Source organism: Corvus kubaryi, unplaced genomic scaffold, assembly GCF_017639235.1.
Source record: "Corvus kubaryi isolate FWS band 111438036 unplaced genomic scaffold, C.kubaryi_AGA036_p1.0 split3-73, whole genome shotgun sequence".
NCBI classification, from domain to species: Eukaryota; Metazoa; Chordata; class Aves; order Passeriformes; family Corvidae; genus Corvus; species Corvus kubaryi.
Genome location: NW_024582091.1, coordinates 5,016,841 through 5,041,715, shown reverse-complemented (window position 1 = coordinate 5,041,715; position 24,875 = coordinate 5,016,841). Strand labels below are relative to the sequence as shown.

Below are 24,875 nucleotides of genomic sequence, written 5' to 3'. Positions count from 1 at the left end.
TATAAAAATTTGGTTATATACTGTGCTGACTAATTTGTAAAAGTCCAGGTTTAACCACTTGAAGCTCTACTGCAGGTGAAATAGTAGGTTCTAAAGTGAGTAGTGGGATGTCTTTGTTTTCCCTTATTTTTTCTGTTTCATTTAGCCAACCATTTTTCTGGTATTTTTAGAACCACATTTGACTTTAAAAGATAGAGTTCCTTGAGTAGATAAGTTATTGAAAAGGAGAGATGAAAAGTAAAAGATAATTTGGTTAGGTGGCTAAATAGACAGTAAACAGAATTTTCTACTACCTAGTAGAAAGTTACTAATAACTTCTAGTAGAAGTTACTAATAACTATTTCAGTCTTACTAAGACTAGTCTGCATTGCATCAAAAAATTACTGAACACCTGACTAGTCACTGAGGCACGTCATTCCTGTTGCAGTGTGTTCATCTTTCTCCATATTCTTAATTGCTTAACTGTTTGCTTCAGAATGCTTCTGTAATGCTTCATACAAGGAATACAGTTCAGCTTCATTTTCTTAGCATTGCCCCAATGTATATAGTTTTTATTAGTAGTTCTGATTAACTTAGTATTAAAGGTCTGATTTACTAAATAAGAGCTGTAGTCACATGAGAATTTGTTAAAGACATGGATTTATATCAGAACTGTAAAATGTGCTAGCATCTACTAAGAAAGGAGGTGGCCATAGATACTGCAGTGTTAGGGAGATTTCTGCAGCGATCGGTGTTGTTAGTGATGGTGACTCACTGGATTTGACTGGAGTTTGTAATGTACTTTGTGGTCTGTTTTGTGAAATGATCAGGCTGAGCGGCAGGGAAGGTGTTTGCTGCTGGTGTCCTCTGGTGTAGCAGGGACCTTCTTGCTGGAGAAGAGATGGTCTGAGAGTAACTGACACTGGTCTTATCCTGCAGACTTAATCTTATATTTTCATGTAGGCTAGAATGGAATTTTGATGCACTAGGAATATGCTGAGGACACAGCAGGGAAGAGCTGGATGGCTAAAGAAGTGTAAAAGACTGGGATGAAATTCAAGGATACAGAATGATTAGGTGCTTTGAGACCAATAACCCAAAGTAGAAACTTTGACTTTATTATTAGAATAGATTGAAGAAGAACTTTGTAATATTCACAAATCATAGGATGACTATGAGCTGCCAATATAGCTGTTAAAAAAAATCAAGTTAGGTCCTCAGATATAGTAGATCAACAATTTCCAGTCAAACAGGGAAATGTTGATGCCATTGCAAAAAACTGCATTTGTTCAGTTTTGGTTAGTCATGTTCAAGAAATTGAATTCCAGCTGGGAGAGGTTAGGTCTTGCACCACTGGAATGGTTGGGAAAAGGAAGGTGAAATGTAAATGGCTTGGGTTTGTCTGATACCTAGCGTTAAGACCTGGAGGATGTGCAGGCAGGGTGGGAAGAAGAGGAATTAGCTGCTTAAAATAAAGGAAGATGTTGCTACCCACAAACACACACTTATAGTCAGTCTATATAATAAATATAAAGTAGAAATTTAAAAGCAAATTATCCATTGGTGGCATTCTTTAGGAGCTTTTTAATCACAGTAATGAGGGTAAAAACCCTTTATGATTTAGGTTTACTAAAAGGATTATATGACGTTGTTTCTGTAGTAGTGAAAATTCTTAGGAGCTTTTAAAGATTATATAAAGAATAGAGGACTAGATATTTAAATGTTCTAAAATAGAGAAAATTCCATGTCCAGTTTTTTAATTACATTTCATGGCTTACAATACTTTGTTAAGGTCAGAGTGTCAACTGTAGCATGATTCGTCTGCCACTTTAAAATGGGGAATCCTACTCTGCAAGAGGGTAGTGGCTAAACATAGCTAAATAACAATCCTCTTTTTCTTAAACCCTTGAGTTTATGTACTACTATCTAGGTGTACTAAGGGGTATAGTAAAATAAGAGTATATTAGGAGTCATATGGTTTGGTGAGGGCTGCCTACACCTGCAACAAATAAAGCAAAAATAAGATAAAAATAAGACTAGTCTCTTATTCTGCTGGATGTAGCTGTGACTCTAGGAAGTGTAATCTGTCTAAATAATGCTAATGTGTGCTATATTATGTTGTAGGATTTCTGTCACAGACTTAGGCTGTCACACGGAATGCAATATCCAGAATCATTAACAGTTGTTCAGGATACTACCATTGGAAAATTTTATTACTGGAGAGGAACACAAATGCTAGGTGCTAAATAGTAAAATAATGAGCAAAAACTTGGATCCTCTTATTTAGACGGCTAACTTCTGTTTCAGAGCTTTGATTGCAATGATTTATATGCTACGTGCCTAAATACCCAGACTGAAAACGCACGGACTAAGATTCCCTCATCTCCTCACTGCATGATACTCTTGGATCAAGAGATGCGCACACGTGTCTTACTTTTGCAGTTTTAATTTGCTAGTTTAGATTTTGTAACAGATTGTCATGTTTTAAACATATGCTAGAAACCTCTCAAATTTATTTTTAAAGTAACTCAAGAATAACAACAAAACCCACAGTCCATGTGACAATTATATATGTCTTACTTATGTTTGATTCTTGATTCAAATTACAGCATAAAAATGAGACATATGGTATTATGCAACCTGGGAAGAGACAGCAGATCTCTTTTATTTGAGTCTTTCAGCTACACCTCAGAGCAACTGATTTGAGACATACTGTATTTCATGTTCTTTTTATCTCCATGTAATTATATAGTCCTGGAATAAATTAAGATTTGCAGGCTCTCCTCAAATAACTATTTAGGCTATTTTCATTTTTTAATTTAATATACCTAGTTAAGAAGTACTATAAAAAATTGCTGTCATCAATATTGCAAATTTATTAGTTTACTATGACAATTACAATATGAAAGAAATATATCATTGTTTACATTCTTTTTTTTTTTTTTAAATCTGATTTAAATTGCATATAAGTAAAGGAAAAAGAAGGTAGTTATCCTGGATTTTATGTTGCAGAGTTTTTGTTTTTTAACTCTTTCAAAGGATGGCATTATTTAGAGAGAATTAATGAAACCATTATAGAGAAAGTATATTAATTTCATTGGGCAAAGATCTTTTTTTCCTTCTTTCTTTTGCCCACCATTCTTACCTCATTCTGTGTTTTCATCCTGATCTTCCAAGGTTTTCAGATGTGTTGTCTTTCATATAACCCAAGACCAAATAATTGATCACTAAGAGACTGTGAAATTCCTGTTTTCCAGCCCTTCTGTATTCTTCTACATGCAGAGGCCTTGTCAATCCAGAATTCAGTAGATGGATAATTTTCTCAGTGAACACATTACAAGAATGTCCCAAGAATGGGACTTTTTTTTTTTTGCTTTGTTGCAGATTTCAAGGAACATTTATTTTCTTAATGTTCTTAAGATGTAAAGCATACAAAGTTATTATAAAAATAACATAAATAGAATAAAGTAGGAGAGATTATAATTTAATGCTAAATTATAGCAATCTATTAAGTTTGTATCAGCATGCTGTGTTTTTTCTTGTTGAATTTGGAAATGATGAATGACATATGATACATGCTGACCCTGAAGGTAGTAAATAAAACACACTCCCACTGAATTTAACTGGAGTAGGGAGAGTGCAATGCTGAGCTTTTTCTAAAATGTTCTTTGAAGTCAAGAGGAGTTTCCCCTTTAGAAGACCCAGTCACTAGACTCATGCCAACTTTTTCAGTCAGGTATTTTATATGCTGCAGAGTAAGATCTCAAGAACCTTGAAGAGTGAAAGTCCAAAAAGGCTGAGTGCTTGGTTTTTTAGGGGTGCCAAACAGGATGTTCGAAGTTAAGAGGCTGATAATAAAGTAGGTTTGACCTAAGTGGAGTCACTGACTTTCAGTTTTTGTATACCATTGGCCTGTAAATACTGGATGGATAGCAGGAGCTTTTTAGTTGATAGAGATTTATGCTATACTGGGATTATTAAGGGAGTTTAAGATTTTATAAAAAAGATGGAAATATTGTAAAGGATTTGCTTTGCAAATTTGGGAATTAAAAAAATGCACAAGAAGTTTTTCCTCAGACCCCATATCTGCTTTTTGGTGAGATCCCATTTTTAACTTTTCCCACCTCCATCTCCTTCAAAACCTAAATATGGGCACAGTGATGTTCATTTCCTCCCATGCCAGCTCAAGGAGGAGAACTGATTTAAGACACCCCATGTGTCAAATCATCGTTTTAAAATTCATGCATCTTGAGATCATTCTTTTCTCATTGCTTTGGCTGGGAGTGAAGATAAGTGAATTGCCAAAGATCAATCAGATCCAAATTTAATTCCTACTGAAATAAATGAGTATATCTTTTAATAAGGATCTTATTTACAATTTGTGGATCTTCTGTCTTTTAGTTTTGGTAAGGAAATCTCACCTTAGAAGATTACTGTACCAGCTGGTCAGACATAGAAGTTTCCATAAAGCAAAATACTTGCTGTTCCTAATTAATCAAATTTTCTGCTTTTGAACTGTCTGATGTGATGACTAATAAATAATAGTAACTGTTGTCTCTATAGTGGCTTGTATCTCACTTTAGGGGTTTTTTTTCACTTAGAAGGAATGCTGAGTACCTAGAATGGTTAAATGTGGAATTCTGGGTACCTCAGATGAAGTTACACTTATTTCTCTATATTTTAATGTTAGGACTATTTTTTGGTGCTTCTGAGGAAAAAGGTAGCTTCAACTCTTGCAGCACTTGGGTTGAAAGATTCATGTATTTATGGAAGTGTGTGTTTGAATTTCAGTTTGTGTGTGAATATCATGCAGTAGGAAACTGGTGCAGTGTAGGTACAGTTCAGAGGTAAAACTGAGTTCACTCTTAATTCTTTCACTACATAAATATTTCAGGTGTTTAAACAAGGTGATGATTCTCTGAAATTTTAAGAATTGAAGACTATTGAGAATCTTTAATGTGTCAAGTATGAAAGAAGTTATGTTTAAAGAAACTGTGGAGGGCTTCAGAAAAGTAGTTATTTAGTACTTCGGGCTGTGTTGAGTTCTCTTTTTTTGTTTAGCTCTCTCATTCACTTAACAAAGGTATAATATTTTCTGTAGCATTCTTCTTAGCCCCCAAATGTGTATTTAAAAAGATAGATGAAGTATGAAAGAGAAATGTGTATTAAAGATGGGTGTGTGGTATTGTGAAGTTCTGGGGAAAGTGTGCCACCTTAAAAGTTTGCCAGTGCGCGTGATAGTGCAGATGTGGACCTTGACATACAGTGTCATGAGGTACTATGCACTCAGTAAGGATCATCAATTAATTGAACCTCAGAAAATGCTAGAACAGAAAAATAATAATTTTAAGAATGAGAATAAAAATCAGGCAGAAATTTGTAGGAAAAGGTTCTCTCTGTCTATCTAATATATCCTTCTTCTGTCACTTAGGAAAACTCATCAGGATATTGAAATTCTGAGAGTAGTTGCTTTATTGGTTGATCTGAAATTTTTGAGATAAGAGCATAACCTAAAAAATCAGACTTTCATGCTGTGCTAAATACCCATAAAACAAATTCAGCATTTTTGGTCTTCAGCAAAAGGGAAATATTTTATTACTGCTGTGTTAATGTACACTTATATAGCCCTTTTGGGGTAGAAATGTCAAAACGGTGCACACACTTTAAAATTAAGCAGTTCAGTAGAGATGAGGGATTTTTTCTATTTTGTAATATGGTGATAGGGACGTAACATACAATGAAGAAGAAAAATTTTATTACATAAGACATTATTAATCAGATACATATTTTATTATCTGGTCTTTTAATCAGTCACTTCAGAGGAACCAGAAAACTGTTAAATGCATGGTTTACATTTCAGAAAAATAATTCCAGGGACAGTTTTAAGGGTTGCTTTTCAAACTTAAGTTATTGCAGTTAGAAGTAATCAGCTCATAGCTTTTCTTTTCTTTTACTGGGTTAGGTATCATATCAATGGTGAAGAATTTGATTAACATTTGGGACAAAGTTCTAATCTTGCAAAAGATGGAAAAGATGCTGCAGCTAATAAGAAGGAAATTATACTTACTGTCGGAATGTTGTTGTAGCCAGTATTATTTTTAGATAATTCCCTTGTTAAATGGAGATTTATTTTAGAGTTTGGTGTAAATGAATGAAAGTTACTCCAGTTGTGGCATTACATTTGAATTTATTTGGATTAAATATTCTTACGAGAGTCATTCTCACAGCTCTTGTGACAAAAACACAGATTTATTACATGCAAAAACTGCTAAAAGGTGAGCTGGTGAAAAAACTGTGCTGGGTAGACATTTCTTCTTTGTCTGAGTGGGGTTTTTTTGTCCACAGATGTTAGCTGTTTTGTATGGGAATAAAGGTGTTAGTTTATGAGTTTCTTGGAAAAAGAAGTTTAAAGGCTTTGAATGGATGAGATGTGTGGACTGAAGCGCCAGAGGACATTGCTGGAATGTTAGGTGAAACCCATAGGGAAATAATTCAACAGCAGCATCTGGAAAGGAACTGTATGTGGCTTTAGGGCTTACTTTTAATGCAAGTAGTTAAGATGAGATTAAATATGGGTGTTAGTATGTGAGAAATGGGGGAACAAGGTAAGTGATGAAGGTGTATCATGTGGAACACTGGGATTAGGGAAAAGATTTAACAGAATCCGCAGCTGATCACAGCTGAATTTTTAAAACCCTGGAAACATAATTTGAATTGAACTTTGTGCTGGCTTCATATAAACCAAAGCAGCGTACATGACTATTTTATTGGGCAAAGAGAAGACAGAGTATAGGCCAGTTCATTGGCCTTGCCATGTCACTTTTGCCTGAATGGGATGAATGAAGATGATGGAAAGGTAAGCTACTAAGCCAGCTGGCTGTTGGTAATGCTGACAGGAGTCAGCTGGTGATTGAGAATTTTCTGGTCTCCCTGCCATTTTTGGATATTTATGACTTGATTCAATTTCCTAAGTGCTCTTGTATGGTGCCATGTGAGATGCCCTAAGGTAGCTGAGATAGCTTATAGGGTTGGCAGGTATCAAATAGGATTTGCAGGAGTCTCGTGCTCTCTTGGCACAATGGCTAGAGGTCAAGTTAGATGCATCCCAAATGCACAAGGTGCCTGTAATTAGCCATCTGACTTGTGCCCCTACTGTTTGCTAAGTTGTTTGATATGCTTTTGGCCATTGCTGAGAGTGCTGAGAAGTGGCTTCATTCAGTTGGCCATGCTTCAGTGATGATGCCATTTAAGATGCCCTATAATATCCTCCTTTATCTCCAGCTTCCAAAAAGCTGCAGATCCTGTGTCCTGAATGCTGTGTTTAGGGAACCTTAAGACATTTTATGTGAATATATACATTGACTGTACAGGGATGCCTAGGACACATGTAGACATAACTGTGTAGATACTTAAGTTCAGGTGTTTTAAAGTCCAGTTGAGTCCTATCATTAAGAACATTTCAGGACCTTTTGAGCTTAATGAGTGGTATGGCTACATTGCCATTCAGTTTATAAATAGTACTGTCTATTGTCAGTGTTTGGAAAAATCCTTCAGTTAAGATTATGTGTTGTGGTAAAATGAAAGTACAGCTAATAGTAGTACTACTATATATTTTTTCCTTTTTTTTTTCCTTAGTTAACACTGGTCTTATTATGAATTTTACAACAACATGTGTTTCTTTCTCATCAGTTGAGCACTTTATTATCCAGAATATGGAGGCTTAAAAAAAAAAATCTTCCGAAATGTGCAAAGTCTAGAAGTGAAAGCAATAAAAAATTAAGAAATATCATGATTCATTTTGTCATGACAACCCTTAATCTTTGCAAACAGTCTGACGTGTTATGTTCCCTGTTTGGTTTTGTCTTTGTCATAGTTCCTCCAGTACCAGTATATTTTCTTGTACTTGTTCCACTTCATTGTTTTCAGGTTTGCATGATTAGAATGCGCTAAAATTACTATTACGTTACTATTAACTGTAATAAATTGGAAATTTAACCAGTACAGAAGATGCCATGATATATCATTATTATATGAGTATTTTTTAGTAAGGTCATAGAAAGTAATAATTTATTTTAAGTGTTTATTGAAAAACTATCAACTTATATTTACGTATTTTTAAAATTTCATATGAGGAAAATTTTTTATGCCTTTAATTATTTTCAGCAAAATAGGAAGTAAATTATATTCTTTAAATATGCTCACATTTGACTAATTTCATTGTGAAAATGGAAGATTTTTATAACATCAAGAATGGCATAGTGTTCAAGTTATAATTTCCTTACCATTATTGGGAAATTATTATGGTAACACTTTACAGATGTTATTTTTCTAAAGAGCTTTACAAACTTTAAATTCTCATGAAGGATGAGTTGCCAACAGTGATGAAATAGATAGCCATTAAAATACTGTCATTTTAATTAGTGTCTTTTGGAAAGAGAACTATGGAAAACATAGTGGGGGGCCACCTGTACTTGAATTCATGATTTACTTGATCTTTTAGGCCCAACCTTTGGACACAGAAGTGATTTTGGTTGCAGTAGTAATTGAGAATGGTTGATTTACTTTCAGCTTTTTATTTTAATTCTTAAAGTTCTATGCATAACTCACTTTTATGGAAAATGAATTATTTAGAGAGACTTATCTGATAGGATGGATGGGCTGAATTGTCAGTATGTTCATTCCCATCCCCCCCCTCCCCGATATCCCAAAGTATTTGCAAATTGCTTGCACATGTTGGATTTGTAATGATGATCATGCCTCTGCTTTTTCAATGTGTGTGGAAAAACACCACTCTTTCTCCTTTCTAGAATTCTGTCTTTAGTCTTGCAGGTAAAACACCGTACGCACCATAATACTATTACCATAAATAATAGTAAAGGAAAGTGTGGGAGGTTTTGGCTCCAGTGTCATCAGTATGCTGTTGATCTCCGTTCTCTGTATCCTTTTCATCCAGCCCAGATGGCAGAGTATAATTGCTTTTCCAGGCTTTGACCAAGATAGGGATATGGATGAAAGTGAGTTGGCTGTAAATCAGCTTGGTTAATGGAGAAATGCTGATTGTTAGCCAAGGGAAGCATTTAGGGAAATAGAGAAAGGTAATGTATACGCCATGTTCTGAAAATACATTTTTAATTTTTGCTAAAGTGACTGGCTGTGTTGGCCTCCTGTTAATAGCAGAGATCTCTAGTACCATTTGTTATTGATTTCATTGTAACACAAGTCTAACTGTGGTTGCCTACGCCTCTACTACCACCTGACTCTGCTAATAGATTCCTTGATCATTATTTTTCAAGTTATCAAAAATTGTCTGTGACTACAGCACATTTATGTGCTTTTTTAGGTTGTTAGCTCTAATTTGGGTATTCAGATCTCTGTGATTCCACGTACTCTACATTTGTTGACAACAGCAACAAATAGTTTTTAGAAGGTGTCAAGTCATCATATTTAGATAATTTAGATAATTTAGAAAGTTCAGTCTCATCCAGGAGACTGTTATTTGACAAATGTGTCCTATTATTTTTGTTCTGTCAGGTTATGAATGATTTTATGTAAAATACAGATATGAATATTACAGAAGGTATTTCTTTGTTTTCAAAGGTAGTGAACAATCTTTGTGCTTGATTTTATCTTTCTGAGTGTTTGTCCTGTAATGCTACTTCTTTTTTTTTGAGAGCATCCAACATCATGACAGAGAATTAGACATGGTTTCCAGTTACTCCTAGAACTACCTGCTGCTTGTATTAGACACTCAGTCTCCAGTTCCTGAAGTTTCCTTCTTTGAAGAGCTGTCAGAAGAGCAGTTGTGTTAGCCTGCCATATGCCTGTGGAATTTTCTGACCTACTGGAGCTTGCATTTGGTAAATTTTAAGCCATGACCACCAGAGATGTTTGTGTGATTCTGTATGTTTGTGTGACTCTATACTGACTGTAATAAGTTGTTGTCCTTGGCCACATAGTTAGAACGTAGCATGGACTGTCATGATTTTGATGATCACAATTTAAAATGTGTAACATATATAATTCAAGTGTTCACAGTTCTTACCTTTGCTTACTAAAGGGGAAAGCTTCTGGGGGTCTGTAACTATCTTCACATCAAAATCTCTTTTATGTATATTTTCCAGTATTGAAGTTAAGAAAATAACAAAAAAAGTCTAAATTATTAATAAATCTTAAATGTTGATAATTACATGCTTATGTTTCCCCATATTTATTTATATTATTTGAAATATTACTAGAAATTGTATTTTATGAATGTTTATATTAATAGATTTTGCTCATGACTATGATGTCAAGTGGGAAATACTGCTTTATTGATTTTTTATCCAACATAGCCTTTACTGTGTCCCTGAAATAAATCCACCAGTTAAGTTGTTTGCTATCATTTCACCATATCTATGCTTTGCACAGTTTTGGGGTTGGAAAGCTATATAGGAGAAGTTACAAAGTGAGGATTTAGTCAGGACCAAAGCTAAAGAATATGGGCTAACAATTCATGGTTTTATATCCTGCTACTCAGAAAAGCACTTGCCCAGCATAGTAGTTCAGTGTAGCTTGTCAGCTTTGGAAGAAACACTGTTAGATTTTGTGTTCTCCTCAAATAATGGAGAGATCAAGAAGAAAATCTAGTTTATGAAGAAACTGAAAAGATCATAAAGAAATACAGAATAATATTGTTGCAAGATCAGTATGGTAACCCATGTAATTTGTGTGACTAAGAGTAGTAGTTTCAGAATGCATTCCAAAGCCAGGACATGGTAAAAATACCAGTCAAGAATCTTTGAGCCTGTTTACTACTTCTGAACTCAGCACTTCCTCCTGAAAGGGGAAAATGAACCTAAGAAGGAACATGAGTTTAGTCTTCAGTGTGATATGAAAAGTACAACAGAAAACAACTTTCATCCTCTCATGCATTTAAAAATGTATTATTATTATATTTTATTCTTATGCTCTTAAAGTAAAAGTAGACACCTCCAAACAGTATTCAAATACATGACTACCCTGTCAATTAAACAAAACAGACAGTGCCAGGGTTTCAGTTTATGTGTGTTCATAGTTCAAGCTGAGTTCACTTCAATTGGTTATATGAGGCAAATTGTGTATTGGAGGCAGCTGCAGGTTCTGGTTTCCCATCCATTAAGGACATCCACTGTAAGCAAAAGAGTAAACTACAAATCATAGAAAATAATCAGCAGGTGTTTCACCCAAAGTATGTGAGAGCTGATCTCTTCTGATCTAATATAAAGAAAATAGTCTGGGAAGTGAGGAATTCCTCCTGTTCCCCCTCTTAGACTCATGTGGACAGAGACTATATTCATTTATTAACTCTGTAGCTCTTTAGAAAATGTGCTATTTTGTGTTTGTCTGAAAGAAATGTTCTTTCTTATAGAAAGGAGTTCCTTATTTGTTTTGCTACATCTCATTGCATTTTGCTAAGACCAGGGAAGTACGGTGCTGTGAAACTGGTTTGCAGACTTAGTACCTCTGTGGCAATTGTCTGCGCAATAGGTGATTTAGCACAATTGCATATTATGCTTCAGTGTTCTCTTTTATGATCATGATTCTGTTTGTGTATCAGACAGAGCTCTTTTACTATTAATTGGATTTTGGTGTATTTTTTCATGTCAAACCCTTGTTTGTTGCTTGAATAAGACATTATTCTTTGGGATTACTGTCATAGCATCTAATGGCTGTAGCCTCCAGTGGTTAAGGAGATAAATCAGAGAGAGTTAATACACAAACCACTAACTTTCAGATGTATTTTATGAGTGCTGCTACTCTAATCTGAAAAGTGTGATAATTCTGGCCTCCATCAACAAAGCTTATCCTCAGGGTGCTAGGCATTAACAACTACTACACTTTCATTTTAGGTGCAACTGGTAGAAGGGGGCAGAGAAAGGGAGAAATAGGCTGCATTCTAATCCCAACATTTTTTACTTAGGGTAAAGAAATACTCAAGGAGTATTTATCTAAACTGTGTGTTAAGGGGCATGGTTCAGATATTACAATGAATCCTAGAAAAAGGAATTTCTCTGTTGGACAGGGAGCAGTGAGGGCCAGCAGCTCCCTAAGGGAGGGACCTGAGGGTAGTTACAGGCAGGTCTCCAGGCAGTCCCACCATAGCTAAGTGGGGTGAGAAGGGTAGGCCTAGAGAGGGTTCAAGCACAAGTCCAGGTCATTGGGTGAGTTTGTGGTGTTAAGGAAGGTCCAAGGTTACAGCTGGGAGTGCAGATCAGTGAGTCATGGGCAGGATTCGGTCCAGCGGTGGTTAACAGAGTTGGCCGTGCAGCCCTGTGCCTGTCAGGCATGTCCATAGTGATGAGAGAGATCCAAGGTCAAACTGTAAAGTCAGTCCATGGGTCTAGGTCTGGATCGATGTGAATGCTCTGTTTACAGAGGAGTCATGGGAAAACAAGGAGGTAAGAATTAAGTTGGTCTGATTTGCTTCTAAGATGTAGTTTGAGCAGAAGAATAGAGGTCATGCCAGTTGCTCCAAAGAGATGCTCTGAAATGACTTAGTATCCTCTTCATTGGACTGGTGCTACCTGAGTATTCATGTGCTATATGATGCATTTCATATACCTGAAAAATTGTTGATACATAAGATATCAGTTGCTGAGAGTATATTTTGGATTGAAATTGTCTGCAACAAACAGTGAAGTTACTTACTTTCTTTTATATATTTATCTGTATTCCAGTTTTTCAGTGAGAAAGCATTTAATGGCAAAGGTGAAATCAGCAGCAGGATGGATTGGGAATCATGTCAGCAAGGAAGGCTGAAAACTTGATTTAGAATGATGGAAAGAATAAGTTGCCTACTGAGTTCTTGGAGGAACTCAAAAGAAGTTCCTCTGATTTCTCTTGGTAACTCATTAGGTGACACATAGTTCATCTGAGGAAAATGTTTGCTTGGGATTACAACATCTGAATGAAAACATAAGTAGGTATCTACAGCATCTGATGTTCCTGTGATAGCCACTGCAGACATAGGACAGGACTCAACTGTCTAAACATAGGTGCCTAATGCCATTTGAAACACAAAGGATATATGAGACATCCTTCTGGGGCAGTGATATTCTACACATTGTAAAACGCACAAGAGACCTATGCCCTTCTAGAGTGGCATTCAGTTCCTAACAGTTAAACAAACCTGGCAACCAAGATCATCAGCCACTAGGTGTGAACCTTAGGATGACCTGACTTATTCTTTATCTCCATCAGCCATATTGGAGCTTCTTCAGCTGAAATGGCAGTTTAGACATCTGTTATGCCTTCATACACATGCATGGGGGGAACCATTTAAAAGCTCAGTTTGTTGCCTAACAGATGTGTCTAATGCCATTTGAGATGCCCTCCAGTGTAAAGACATCTTGATAGATTTGAAGTGAGACCTGCAGTAAAAGGACAAAGTGGGAGCCCTGCCCTTTCTGAGCAGCACTTGGAGGCCAGAAGTCATCCAGAATGACTCCAGGTGCATCTATTAAGGCGTCATCAATGAGCTGAGGTTTCTTAATCTTGAGCTGAATACCAGTCTTAAACCTTGTCTTCTGTAGCTTTGGAAGACCTATTCTAAAGGATTTTCAAAAGGAATAGAGATATATAGATGGTATTTTGCTTTTTAAGATTTGTAACTATGTCCATGAGTAGTGTAGTTGTGTGTGACTTGAATGTTCTAGTTTTGTATAAGAATAGTATTTTTAACACAGCAACATTTTTTTTAATCTCTGGGGCATTCTTTATTAGTATCATTTGTTGCCAGTTGATTTGCCAGTTCATCAGAATGCCAGTTCATCAAATATCATTTGATTTGCCAGTTCATCAGAACACTTGACGGAGTTATTTTTTTTCCAAATCTTAATTTCTGTTTTCTAAATAAAAGTAATTTTTCTTTCTTTATTAGTTAATATTATTTGTACTTTATGACCTCTGTCTTTACCGTTAAAGTCCTCTTTGTAAACAGGATTAGGTCAAACAACTGGCCACTCCAGCAGCATAAGCATTCATAGTTCAGTTTAAAATCATATTTCTTATCTTTTCATATGAATGAGTTTTATTATAAACAGCCCTGCAACAATAAGAAGTAGTATACTAGCAGATTATACTGGAATTTAATAGTTAATGTAAATGACAGTAGAAATGTTAAGCCTATTACTTTACCATAGAAATCCCTAGAGTGAATTCTCATTCAGTTCAGACAATCTCTTGATATATGTAAATCACTACTCTTTCATGAGCTCAAACAAGCCTTCTGGGCTCAACAATTACTTGGTTTATTCCAAGTAAGTTAACTCCACACTTAACTAATTTTATTCTGTAATGATTTACTTGCATTTTATATTTTGCCCTCCCGTGGACAATCTCCAGTGGATTGAATTATTTTTTGAAGTAGGAAATCACAATATTTCTACTCATTAAGTGCCAGGCTACTGTTTTATCTATGACAGCCTAGTTTATAGCCCAGGATCAGTTTTGCTATTTCATTTTCTTACTTAGTCAGTCAGCATCAGAAACAATATGGAGAGTCCTAAGTGTTATCTTATGTATTGCTTTTATTGAAATGCATCTGCTGTGTCAATGGAATTCTGTACTCTGTTGTAATTGCTTTGTTTGTGGTATATCTGTGTTAACATTCAGGTCATGCATATGAAGTGATATAGTAAGAAAACTTCATTTGATGGAAGATTCTCAGGGGTTGAGAGTTTTTGCTAGTCGTGGTCTGTTCATGGTTATTCTCCCAGTGGTCATGTCAGCAGCATACAGCAGATGTTCTAGAATGAATCCTCAGTTTATCTTTACTGAGGGATATTCTTCAGGTGCATCCCACTGGTTTTTGAATCTTCTCAATTTTTTTTTTTTTACTAGGCTGGGTATTAATATGTTTCATATCTGCCTTCCAGTAGTGTGAACAATGTGAACAAAGATTTTAATTTCTTCCTGTTTATTTTCTCTATGTCTTGTAAAGTTTAGAGTCATCTGTGTGTTCAGAAGATTGACCACTGTTTCCTTTGTTCTCCTTCCAGCAATCATATTATTTATCTTAGAGCCTTCTCCTGGTTTTTGGGCATTTTTCCATGTCACTGCAGATATACATTATGGAATTACGATGCCACCTCCCTGCTGATTCTTGTTGAAAACTGCTTTTCTGAGTAATTCTTTGTATGAGACCGACCTGCCTTTGTTCAGTTGTCCTCTGTGCCAGAACACCACCTTGTGGAAAAGGAAAACAGAGCTTTAGCTTGCTCGGTTAGAAGGATTAAAAAGGCCTGAAGCTCCAGATCCTTCTCCCTTACTTCTGTGTTCTTTCAGTTACATTTGAGAAGCTCTGGGTAATATTTGCCATTGCTGTTTCTGCCCATGTGAATGACCTTCATGGAATAAAAATCAGAATGCTGAAAGAACCTCAGCACCTTTAGTAGCAGTAGTGAAGCAAAGACAGAGCTTTAAAAAGTGTTTATTTAATTTGTTTACATTTATTGTTACATTAAGGAGATTATACTGCTTTAATTAGGAGTTACTAGGGTTTTCTGTAATGAAACTAAATTTGCAGCTATTTATAGTTGAGAGAAAATGTTTCCATACAGAAATTTGGCATTCAATGTCTCAAGCTAAATGGTTTGGTTTTCCTTTTTCTATTTCTTTTAAAAATACTCTTTGGCTGCATTCTGTTTTGAGGGAGGCAATTTTTTTTGTGGTTTTATATGCTTTTTGTGCTTCCTTGGCAAGGCTTGATACATGGAAAAACAAATTTTCCAGGCTCTTAGTCTTTTATGTCAGCTATTTCCTTTTTGATGTTTAATACATGATGCTCTGGTGGTCATTACTTTTTAACAGAGACCCTGTATTATTCAAGAAGCAGTCACCCCTAAATATTTGCCATATCTACTTTTCATATATTGTTTCATAAAAATGGTTCATATAGTTGAATTTAGGAAATATTTTTTCTGGGAAAAAAATTGTATATCTGACATGTTTAGTGGTACTAAAATTGGTACTTGTGTATTTCTACAAAGTTCACAATTTCTCATTAATTTAAAATATAAAAACTGTTTTAAATTTTTCTGTTTATTTCTATTTTCTGATTAGTATCTGTAGGCCATTTGATGCCATACTTGAAGGTGTTGAAATTCTCTAAGCTGGTCTTGTTTGTTCAAAAAATCATTCCTTTTACCCAGGGGTGTGGTGTACATTTGAAATGCTCCAGTTGTTAGAGTTTGGGGAAATCAGTCCTTCAATTCATGAAGCCCAAGTCCTGGTTAAGGTCTGATGCCATCCAAATAGTAAACAGAGAAGTATTTAAACTCTGCCTAAGTTCTTACAGACTTCAGTGTGTTCTGTGCATTTGAAGCTTGACTAGGGAGTGAGTGCAGATGGCATTGAGCCTGGCACAGAATATGACTTGTGGCTCAGGCAACTTCTTCAGATGTAATTTAAGTAATATCCAGATATTCTGCAAGTGTGGCACTGTGATCAGAAAACTTCCTAGAAAGTGGAGTCTGCTTTTTCTTCCCAACAGCATTGTCAAGTACGTATTTCTTTCTCTCTTAGAAGAATGTCCCAACAGCTGGTTACCAAGTATTCATTCATAGGACAGGTGAGATTCCTTTACTCCTTGGATTCAGCTTGGGCCACAGAATAGAGGAATTAGCTAGAGTCACTTTAGCAGAAGATGATACATATACTCTTATAGTCTTCAATTTGTTTCTGAGTTCTATCCAGAAGCTATGGACTGTAAAATGTATAAATAGTATACAGGGGCCTGAACCTAAGTATTCTGCCTGTCTTTGACTTGCTTGTTATCTGAGCTTCAGCAATGCAGCACAAGAGAAATTACTAGTTATGCTGGGGAGAAGGATGATCAGAACATAATTTGTGAGATGAATAAGAAACTGGCTGAGGAGGAAATAAGAGATAATCTGGAAAGCAGATTTATTAGACTGGAAAGACATTGCTGGTGGAGTTCCTCCATGTTTTTTCAAAACATCTTTCTTCTATAGCACTAATCCAATTTTTTTTAGATAATATATGTTTGTACTATAATAAGGTAATGATGTTAGTCCAAAAGTTTTCACAAGAAAGTATCAAGGTAGTAATATCTGCTGATAATAGAAAGAGAGGAGTCATTTTCAATACAACACTGGATGCCACACAGGAGAAACTGAGTGACATTGAAGATAGGAGAGATCAATGTACCATAAATAAAATTAGATTAAATACAATGCAAAGACTCTTCTGGACTCAGAGCCAAGAAGTTTACTCTAAGCTGTTAGTTCATCAGCTTGAAAGGTGTAAGGATTTGTCTGTCTGTAGTACTGCCTTGAGTTTCCAGTATGTGGGAGTCATTCCCTGTGTGGTTCTCAGTGTTGTTCTCACTCCAAGAACGGTGAACTCAATGTGGGGCTGAATAGTGAACAGGAAGGCTATAGAGAAAATCAGGGGCTGAAAGGCCTGGACTATGGTTCAAAGAGATTGTATATCTGTAATATCACAGACAAAAAATAAAAACCAATACTTGAATGCCTTTCTGCAATATCCCCTCCAAACTTTTGACCCCTATGAACTCCAAGAGCTGCAGATATCACCTGATGTGACTGCATCTGTTCTGAAAAGACAGGTACTGCTCTTGATTTCCACAAAAGTTTTGCCACAGTAGGCACTAAATAGAATTTACAAGATTTGGCCTAGAAATTGAACATTTTTGCTCTCAAAGTTTTATTGAAATTTTTCATGCTCTAAATTAAGCTTTGGGTTACATAATCTATTTTAGCTCCCTTTTTATTTTCCAGTCACAGCTTCAGTCACAGCACAGCTGTGGCATTTGTCTTCCAACAAGAAGGATCTGATAATCATGAAATAACCCACATTTATGCCTGTAGTACTGAAGCAGTGCCGTATTTGTGAAAATAAATTAAGAGGAACAATATGCAGCAGATGTGAAGGTTTTACCTTCACATTTAAGTAGGTTTATACAGTCAGCGAGTGTGGGCTTAGCAGGGCCTGACAGAATTTCAACTTACCAGATGTTCCATGTGATCAAATAGATGCTATACAGCTGTTTCCCATTCTTTTCACCAGGCTCAGATAAATACAGTAAATGATCTGAAATATATTTATTGTATTTTGGCAACTCCTGCAGAGAATTGCCCACAGGCCCCAAGAATGCAGGGAGAAATGAAGGGTACTCATAGGCATGCTCATTTTCCATTCCTGAGGAGAAATTAGTAGCCATTTGGTTGAAACAACCCTGATGATACCAGTCAGGGAGGAATAAAATGTGAGTTTGGTTGTTGATGTTGTGAGATGAGTGGCTGTATTTACAGAGTGTCTCCGGTCTGGGGGAGCTGTTACTCCCGTGAGCGGGAGCTGTCCCCCTGTGCTGACAGTGTCGCCCATCCAGTGGTGTTAACTCCTGGGAGAAGTGGGGGTTCAGTGGAGCAGCTGTCCTGCAGGTACCTTGTGCTAATAATCCCAGCTCACGCTTTCAACACGGCAAAGGAGAACTGGTTTGGTTTCTGTCCTCAGTGCAATACAGAAAACAGGGTATTTCCAGAGCTCCTGGCAGGGCTGCCTGTGTCCCTCGTGCCCTCCTGGGCATGGACAGAGTGCCCTAAATTAGCCACGGGGTGTGTTTTTAAGGGCACACAGCCTTTGGGGTTCAATCCAGCCAACTGCTCTGAACTGTTTCAAGACTTAAAAGGCCCAGTTTACATTACCTGCCACACCTGTCAACTTGATTCAATAACAGAGCAGCTAAATAATAAAAAAGGAAGTTTCATTTCCCTTCACCTGCTTTTCTGTTCTCATTTCTCCTTCCTCCCCATTCCGTTCCCCATGCTCTCCTTAGCCCTTTGACCTTACTGCTGCCTTCCTTTCCTCCCGTCCCCATCAGCCTCCTGCCTTTCCATAGCTGCTTGTACACCTGAAAAATTCTTCTTATCTACTAGAAGCTTTCCTTATTCTCCTTTAAATCCTTTTTTAAAACCTTCATCTTCAGCCAGAGAAATAACTTGCATTTTTCATTAATAATCTCTTTAACATTTCTTGACTGCTATGTTATTTTCAGATTTATAGCCAAATCTTGCAAATGTTTACAGAGAAGTACCTGCTAAGTTAAATTGAGAACATTCAGTTATAAGTTTGGAGGACTGGATCGTTCATTGGAAAGATTTTTGAAATGGAAATATTTCTCACTGTTAAACTCAATGTTCATTTACGGTTCTATATACATTTTTAAGAAACCTTTGTGACCTCAAAGGAGCAGGGGAACATTCACTAACTTCTGTTTTTAACTTTTATTCCTTAGGTCAAGGTGTGGAACATGTTCTCACAGATTTTTAAGTGCCCTGAGCAAACTTAAAGTTGACAATATGACTTTATACCCAGAATCATATGAAAGGACAAGTACAAGCTGTACCTTTTGATCTTGGTTACCTTAATTGTTTTGTTTTTCAAACAATTTGATTTTTATTTCAGGAACCTCAAGCATTTGGACTGCCTGAGTACATAAAGATTGTAGAAGTTGGGCCAAGGGATGGATTACAAAATGAAAAGGTAACTTTTCTCTTTTTCGTGTGTGCTTTGACATGGACGTTAGTGTTATTTTCATTGTGTAGAACATGTACATCCTGCTAATTAGGTTTCTTCCATTTTTTACTATTAAATATATCTATTTCTTTTCGTATTGATAACTTTTCTTTATATTAGAATATATTAGAATAAAAGTGTATTCCTATTTACACTTATATACACATTATACACATATAATTTCTTTCTATACTTGGCTACCTAGCCTTTCTGTTACTTAACATTTCTTTTTGCTGGAATTTGTCTTGTCAGTCAATAACATTCTGTCATTACATAATTGGTAAACACTATGAAATGCTGGCTATCTTTGTAACTTGTGTTTCTGCTTCAAGTGCTAATATAGAAGGAATAGTAAAATAGGTTTTATCATGCTTCCTGCTAAAGAGACACGGGAGAAAAGTGTTACTCTTTTGATAGCATTATTTGCCTGAAGGGTGGTAGGGAAGCATGGAAGAAGACTGAAAGAGATTATAGGGTACATGTATTGAGACAGTCATCTATTTCCACAAACTGGAGGATAAGCTCACATAGTCATTGGTACTGATACCAGAAATGTTAGTAGTATTAGCAGAATAGAGTTACTCTGCCTCAGCTGTGGAGCTTTTTTCTCCCATTTTTCTCTGGTCGCACTATTAGTATTTCCTTTGTCACTTCTTGCTAGTTTGGTGTTTAGTTAATAACAAATCATGAGGCCAGATCTATAACAATTATTATATAGATATATATATATATATATATATAACTATATAATCAGTTATATAGAAGTGCTTACTTTTGAGATGGACAGAAAATGGAGTAAGATCATGTATACTGCCTAGTACCTTCCTTATACCTTCCTTATACTTCCTACTGTCAGGAAACAGTAGAGTTACGGTAAAATGTGCAAGTGTAGTTCATTATTGAAAAAAAAGGTATTGATTATGTACAGTTAACATTTCACTTACAAAAGTTTCTTATGTATTAAATACTTTGCTAAAGTATGTCTCCATGTCTATAGGTGATAGTCCCAACAGATATAAAAATTGAGTTAATCAACCAGCTTTCCAAAACAGGCCTGCCTGCAATAGAAGTGACCAGTTTCGTTTCATCCAAATGGGTGCCTCAGGTATGTAAAATTATCTCCATTCAGAACTATTTCAATTTAAATGCCATTCCATTTATTTATGTAACATTCAGTTGTAACTAAAGATTTGGGATGGTGACACATCATTAATATAATTTAATGTTGTTCTCACTTCTTTTCTACCCTTCTAAAACTAGTAGTCATTGATGTAAAAAAGAAAAGTAGTATACGTTATTTTCTTTTTCGCTAAGTGAAATGTAATTTTCCACATTTGGAAATGTGTTTGGAAGATCTAAATTTGGGACTTCTGTATATGTAGTAGCAGTTAGGCACATTACTTATTTTGGAGTTCTAGCACTCTATCAGCAACTACGCTTAAATTTTGATGAATCATAATAATTTGCTCATTATTTTTCCAGAATTAATTTTTACATTTGGTAGAATTCAGCAGAAAACCTAACCTTTCTGGAATTGGCAGCAAAACTGCCTTGGCATTAGAGTGCCACGTTTTCAGTTGAGATTTAACACTGCAAATGCAGACTTAGTCCTGAAGTTTACTATTTAGCTCCTGTATGTGCAAATTAATTATTTCCTGCAAATAAGAAAATAAGTCAATACTTGTCTATGTAATTTAAACTATTTTTCAAGAAATTGCACTCTTGTTTGTACAGAAGAATTTGAATACTTTATATTTGATAAGGAGCATACAAGTTATTTACAAATTAAAGCAAGAAGTTACTTAATTAGAGAAAATACTTCAGTTTTAACAATGTCTATTACATGTTTTACATCTGACAAAATGTAGATAAAGTTTGTCCATTTTAAACGGAGAACACATCCCGGGCCTGGACTGTATTCTAGGCTTTTCTCTGAGAAAAATATAGTACGGCCATGCTTATTCATGAGTTAGCAAAGCAAACTGTCCAGCACTCTGAGGGACTCCTTTGCTTTATCTCAGTGTTCTCAGGGTCACCAGGGAAGAGTCTAGAAGAAGGATAATAGGAAAGGGGAAGAGAAGAGTGACAATGCAGAATTTCTTTGGTGTCAATGGAGGGGCACTGATATCTTGTCTGTTAAAAGGGAATAGGTTAAGTTTTTCCAAGTGCCATCACACTTCGTCAGTTACTGCAACAGAGGATAATGCAGTTTCTTAAATGTTAGAAGGAAAAGCCTAAAGCAAAGGTGTATTTCTTCCTTTCTTGTTTATTTCCTTTTCCTGTGAGCCATTAGTACCAAATTTAGCACAGATTTGTCAGTTTAGAAAAAAATGACCAATCCCTTTTTATCTTAAATTCATGTCTGAATAGTTTGTTTTAATGGCTTGTATTTAAAATGTTTTTTATTTAAAAGATAAGATTGTGTTGCTTTGACAGAGTGCAGTCTTCACTTTGTCTTTTCTTTGCTCTTTCTTTCTTTTTTTTCATAGGTCATGGGAATAGAATTTACAGTTATGTTTAGATTACTCATTCACTTATTTCTGTTTTTAGTATTTTAAATTTTTTATGGTTTCCCATCCACTGTTGTTTTTGGCAAAGATTTTTTTACTGAAAAATCTAAAAGAAAAAGTTCCACAGTGACAAGGTGCCATATAAAACAGGATCCCACACCTATAACATAAATAGCCAAAAATTATAAATACCTACTATTAGGAAGCTTATTTTTAAAGAAATTGGGAAAAGAAATATTTTATTACAATTTAAAATCTTATAATGTGCAATATGTGCAAAGATGGGATTTTACTTACAGGAAAAATAACAATGGGACAGATTTAATACATATAATATTATTTGGATCTGGCAGGTTTATACTGTTTGAAAAAGTGTCATTTTGGTTTTCCAGTATATTTTAAGCCAGCTACAATTGTGGAGTGTGAATTTAGTTCCAGCATTTGCCATTTAATTTATCATTTGGTTTCAGACATTCTTCTTTGCCCTGAGAAATGTAGCTATTACTTATATTAAATTAAGGAATGAAAAATTGTTCTTAAAAACCTAAGGTGTTAACAAAGGTTTTTTTGTGAGGTTGTCTGACCAATTTAGTTCATATAGGAGCAAATACAAGAAGTTGTTTTGTGCTATCACTTATTTCCTGATAAGAAATGAATTGTGTCTGGTGATAAAACACCTTTTGTACCATATAGCCATATATGGTAGATGCTGGGCTTAAATTTGAAGAGGAATACATGGATTTTTCTGATATTTTTAATCTATTCATTTTCATAGAAGGAAGCAGTGACAGGAAGATTCCAGGTTACCAGTAGTATTCTTAGTTAATAATGTGGTATAATTTAATACCATGTATTTAGAATTGTGGTACTGCATAGCTATCAATAAGGTATCTGCTGAAAGTAACGAGTAGTGAAAGCTCTATAGTTCATATATCTTCTCATATGGTGCTTCTCAAAATACTTTTCCGCAGTGTGGAAAGAAACAGAAATCCAATTTAATAGTGTTTGCTTGAGAGATTTGCTTTTATGAGAGCTCATTTTAAAAGCATTTACAATGCACTATTCTTTTTTTAAAACTCAGAATCTTTAAGACTTGAAATAAGGGGATATGTTTTATTCACTGTATTGTTTTCAGGCATTCACACCATTGAAAAATATTTGTTTTCAACCCACTTCTTTTAAGAAAATATGGTTGTCTAAATATTCTGCATTTTATTAAATGAGTAAGTCTTTCATTCATCTTCTTGATTAGTACAGGGAGTATATTTAATCTTGAATGTGTGAGAAAAACGTAAGACTATCTTAAAAAGGCAGATTTTCTTTTGTGAGGGGGGACTAAGGAAAAAAAGTGCTCTGATCTTTGCTATAGTAAAGAAGTATTTTCTTCTTTAGAAAGAAACTTCTAAATATATTAAAAATTACACTATGCAGACAACTGGATTTTGCTGTATTTTTAAGAAAAGATGTATTTAGTCTTTTCAAATGTTCTGATTACAGTGTTGAGTAATACAAGTTCAGTTATGCTTAACATTGTGAAGTTGCATTCATCAGCATGCTGAAGTTGTCAAGATTTGTATGTTTTTTTACTCTGTTAGTTCCATCTATTGAGTCCAGTGAAGCAAAGTTAAAGTTGCTGTAACAATTCATGTGAACAGCATGATCATGTCTGTCAATTTGTAATGCAAATTATATTTTTACAGATACACACAAAGGAACACTGTAGAAGTCATAACCCCAGTTCTATATTCATGTAGATCTCAAAAGATTACAATGCAAATAGTCAAAAGTAAAGAAATTAAAAAAGAGTATTTGTACAAAATCAGTTTAACCCCCTTGCTGTTAGACTTTTTGTATGAAATGTAAAAGTAATGAAGGCAAAACTGCAGGCTAAGCCAATTTCTGTTTACATGTAAAAAATCAAAAAATAACTTCTGATCAATACAAATAATTTATATATTTTAGATGGCAGATCACAAAGAAGTAATGAGGGGCATTGAGCGGCATCCTGGAGTCCAGTATCCCGTTCTCACACCTAATCTTCAAGGTTTTCATTCTGCTGTAAGTGCCTTCATAGGTGTTGTCCACATTTACCTCTTTTATGTTTCAGACACTTTCAGTTCAGTACCAGAAGCTAGCTATTTAATGTTAGAAATAGACTATAGTTTTTTTCACTGAAAATGCTCAGTTTTCATTATGAAAAATGGGGAAAATCACAGAGTGATGTTAAACTCTGTGTATTCATATTTTAGTGGAGGCATTGACCAGGAACTTTGTAAGTTCCTTTAAATGATGTTTGTATATAAAGGGCAAGACAGTTCTTCCTCTTTGTCTTGTTGGCCCTAGAAAAGTTTCTGAAGAGTGTCTTGGTGGAAAGTACTGAAGAAGGATGAGGAACGACTCATTTAAATGAAAAATGTTTATAGCAATTCTGGATCTCATTTTGGTTGGGTTTGAAAGTTTAAATTGTTTCAGTTCTTTCAAAATATTCAAAATTATAGACTCAAAGTGTTTAAAAGTGTGAAAATTGAGCAGTTCAGTCTTCTCAAAATATACACATGTCCAGTCAAATCTTTACACTTTTTTTGTTTTTTGAAAATTTTTGATGCTTCTGGTTTTGTCTTGATGTAGGACAAACTGTATTTGGAAAGCACACCACTTGGTGGATATTTGTGGTCTAGTCTATCATTCAGTTCCTATACCGAAATATCTGTTAAAACAGAATCCTGTGCATAGTTGACTTAACTATCAACACTCATATTATAGTGCCACAACTTCGTCTCAATGGTAGCTTGTATGAGTTGAATTAAT

General features: G+C 35.3%; 1 protein-coding gene across 2 annotated transcripts in view; it reads left to right on the top strand.

Annotated features, from left to right (window-relative positions):
• The window catches only part of HMGCLL1 (3-hydroxymethyl-3-methylglutaryl-CoA lyase like 1), a 78,573-nt gene that overhangs the window by 2,423 nt on the left and 51,275 nt on the right, over positions 1–24,875 (top strand). For both annotated transcript variants that reach the window (XM_042016766.1, XM_042016767.1), the window contains exons 2-4: positions 19,447–19,524; positions 20,555–20,662; positions 24,030–24,125. In XM_042016766.1, the coding sequence (XP_041872700.1) occupies positions 19,447–19,524; positions 20,555–20,662; positions 24,030–24,125 (282 nt within the window). The remainder of the gene's footprint in view (positions 1–19,446; positions 19,525–20,554; positions 20,663–24,029; positions 24,126–24,875) is intronic.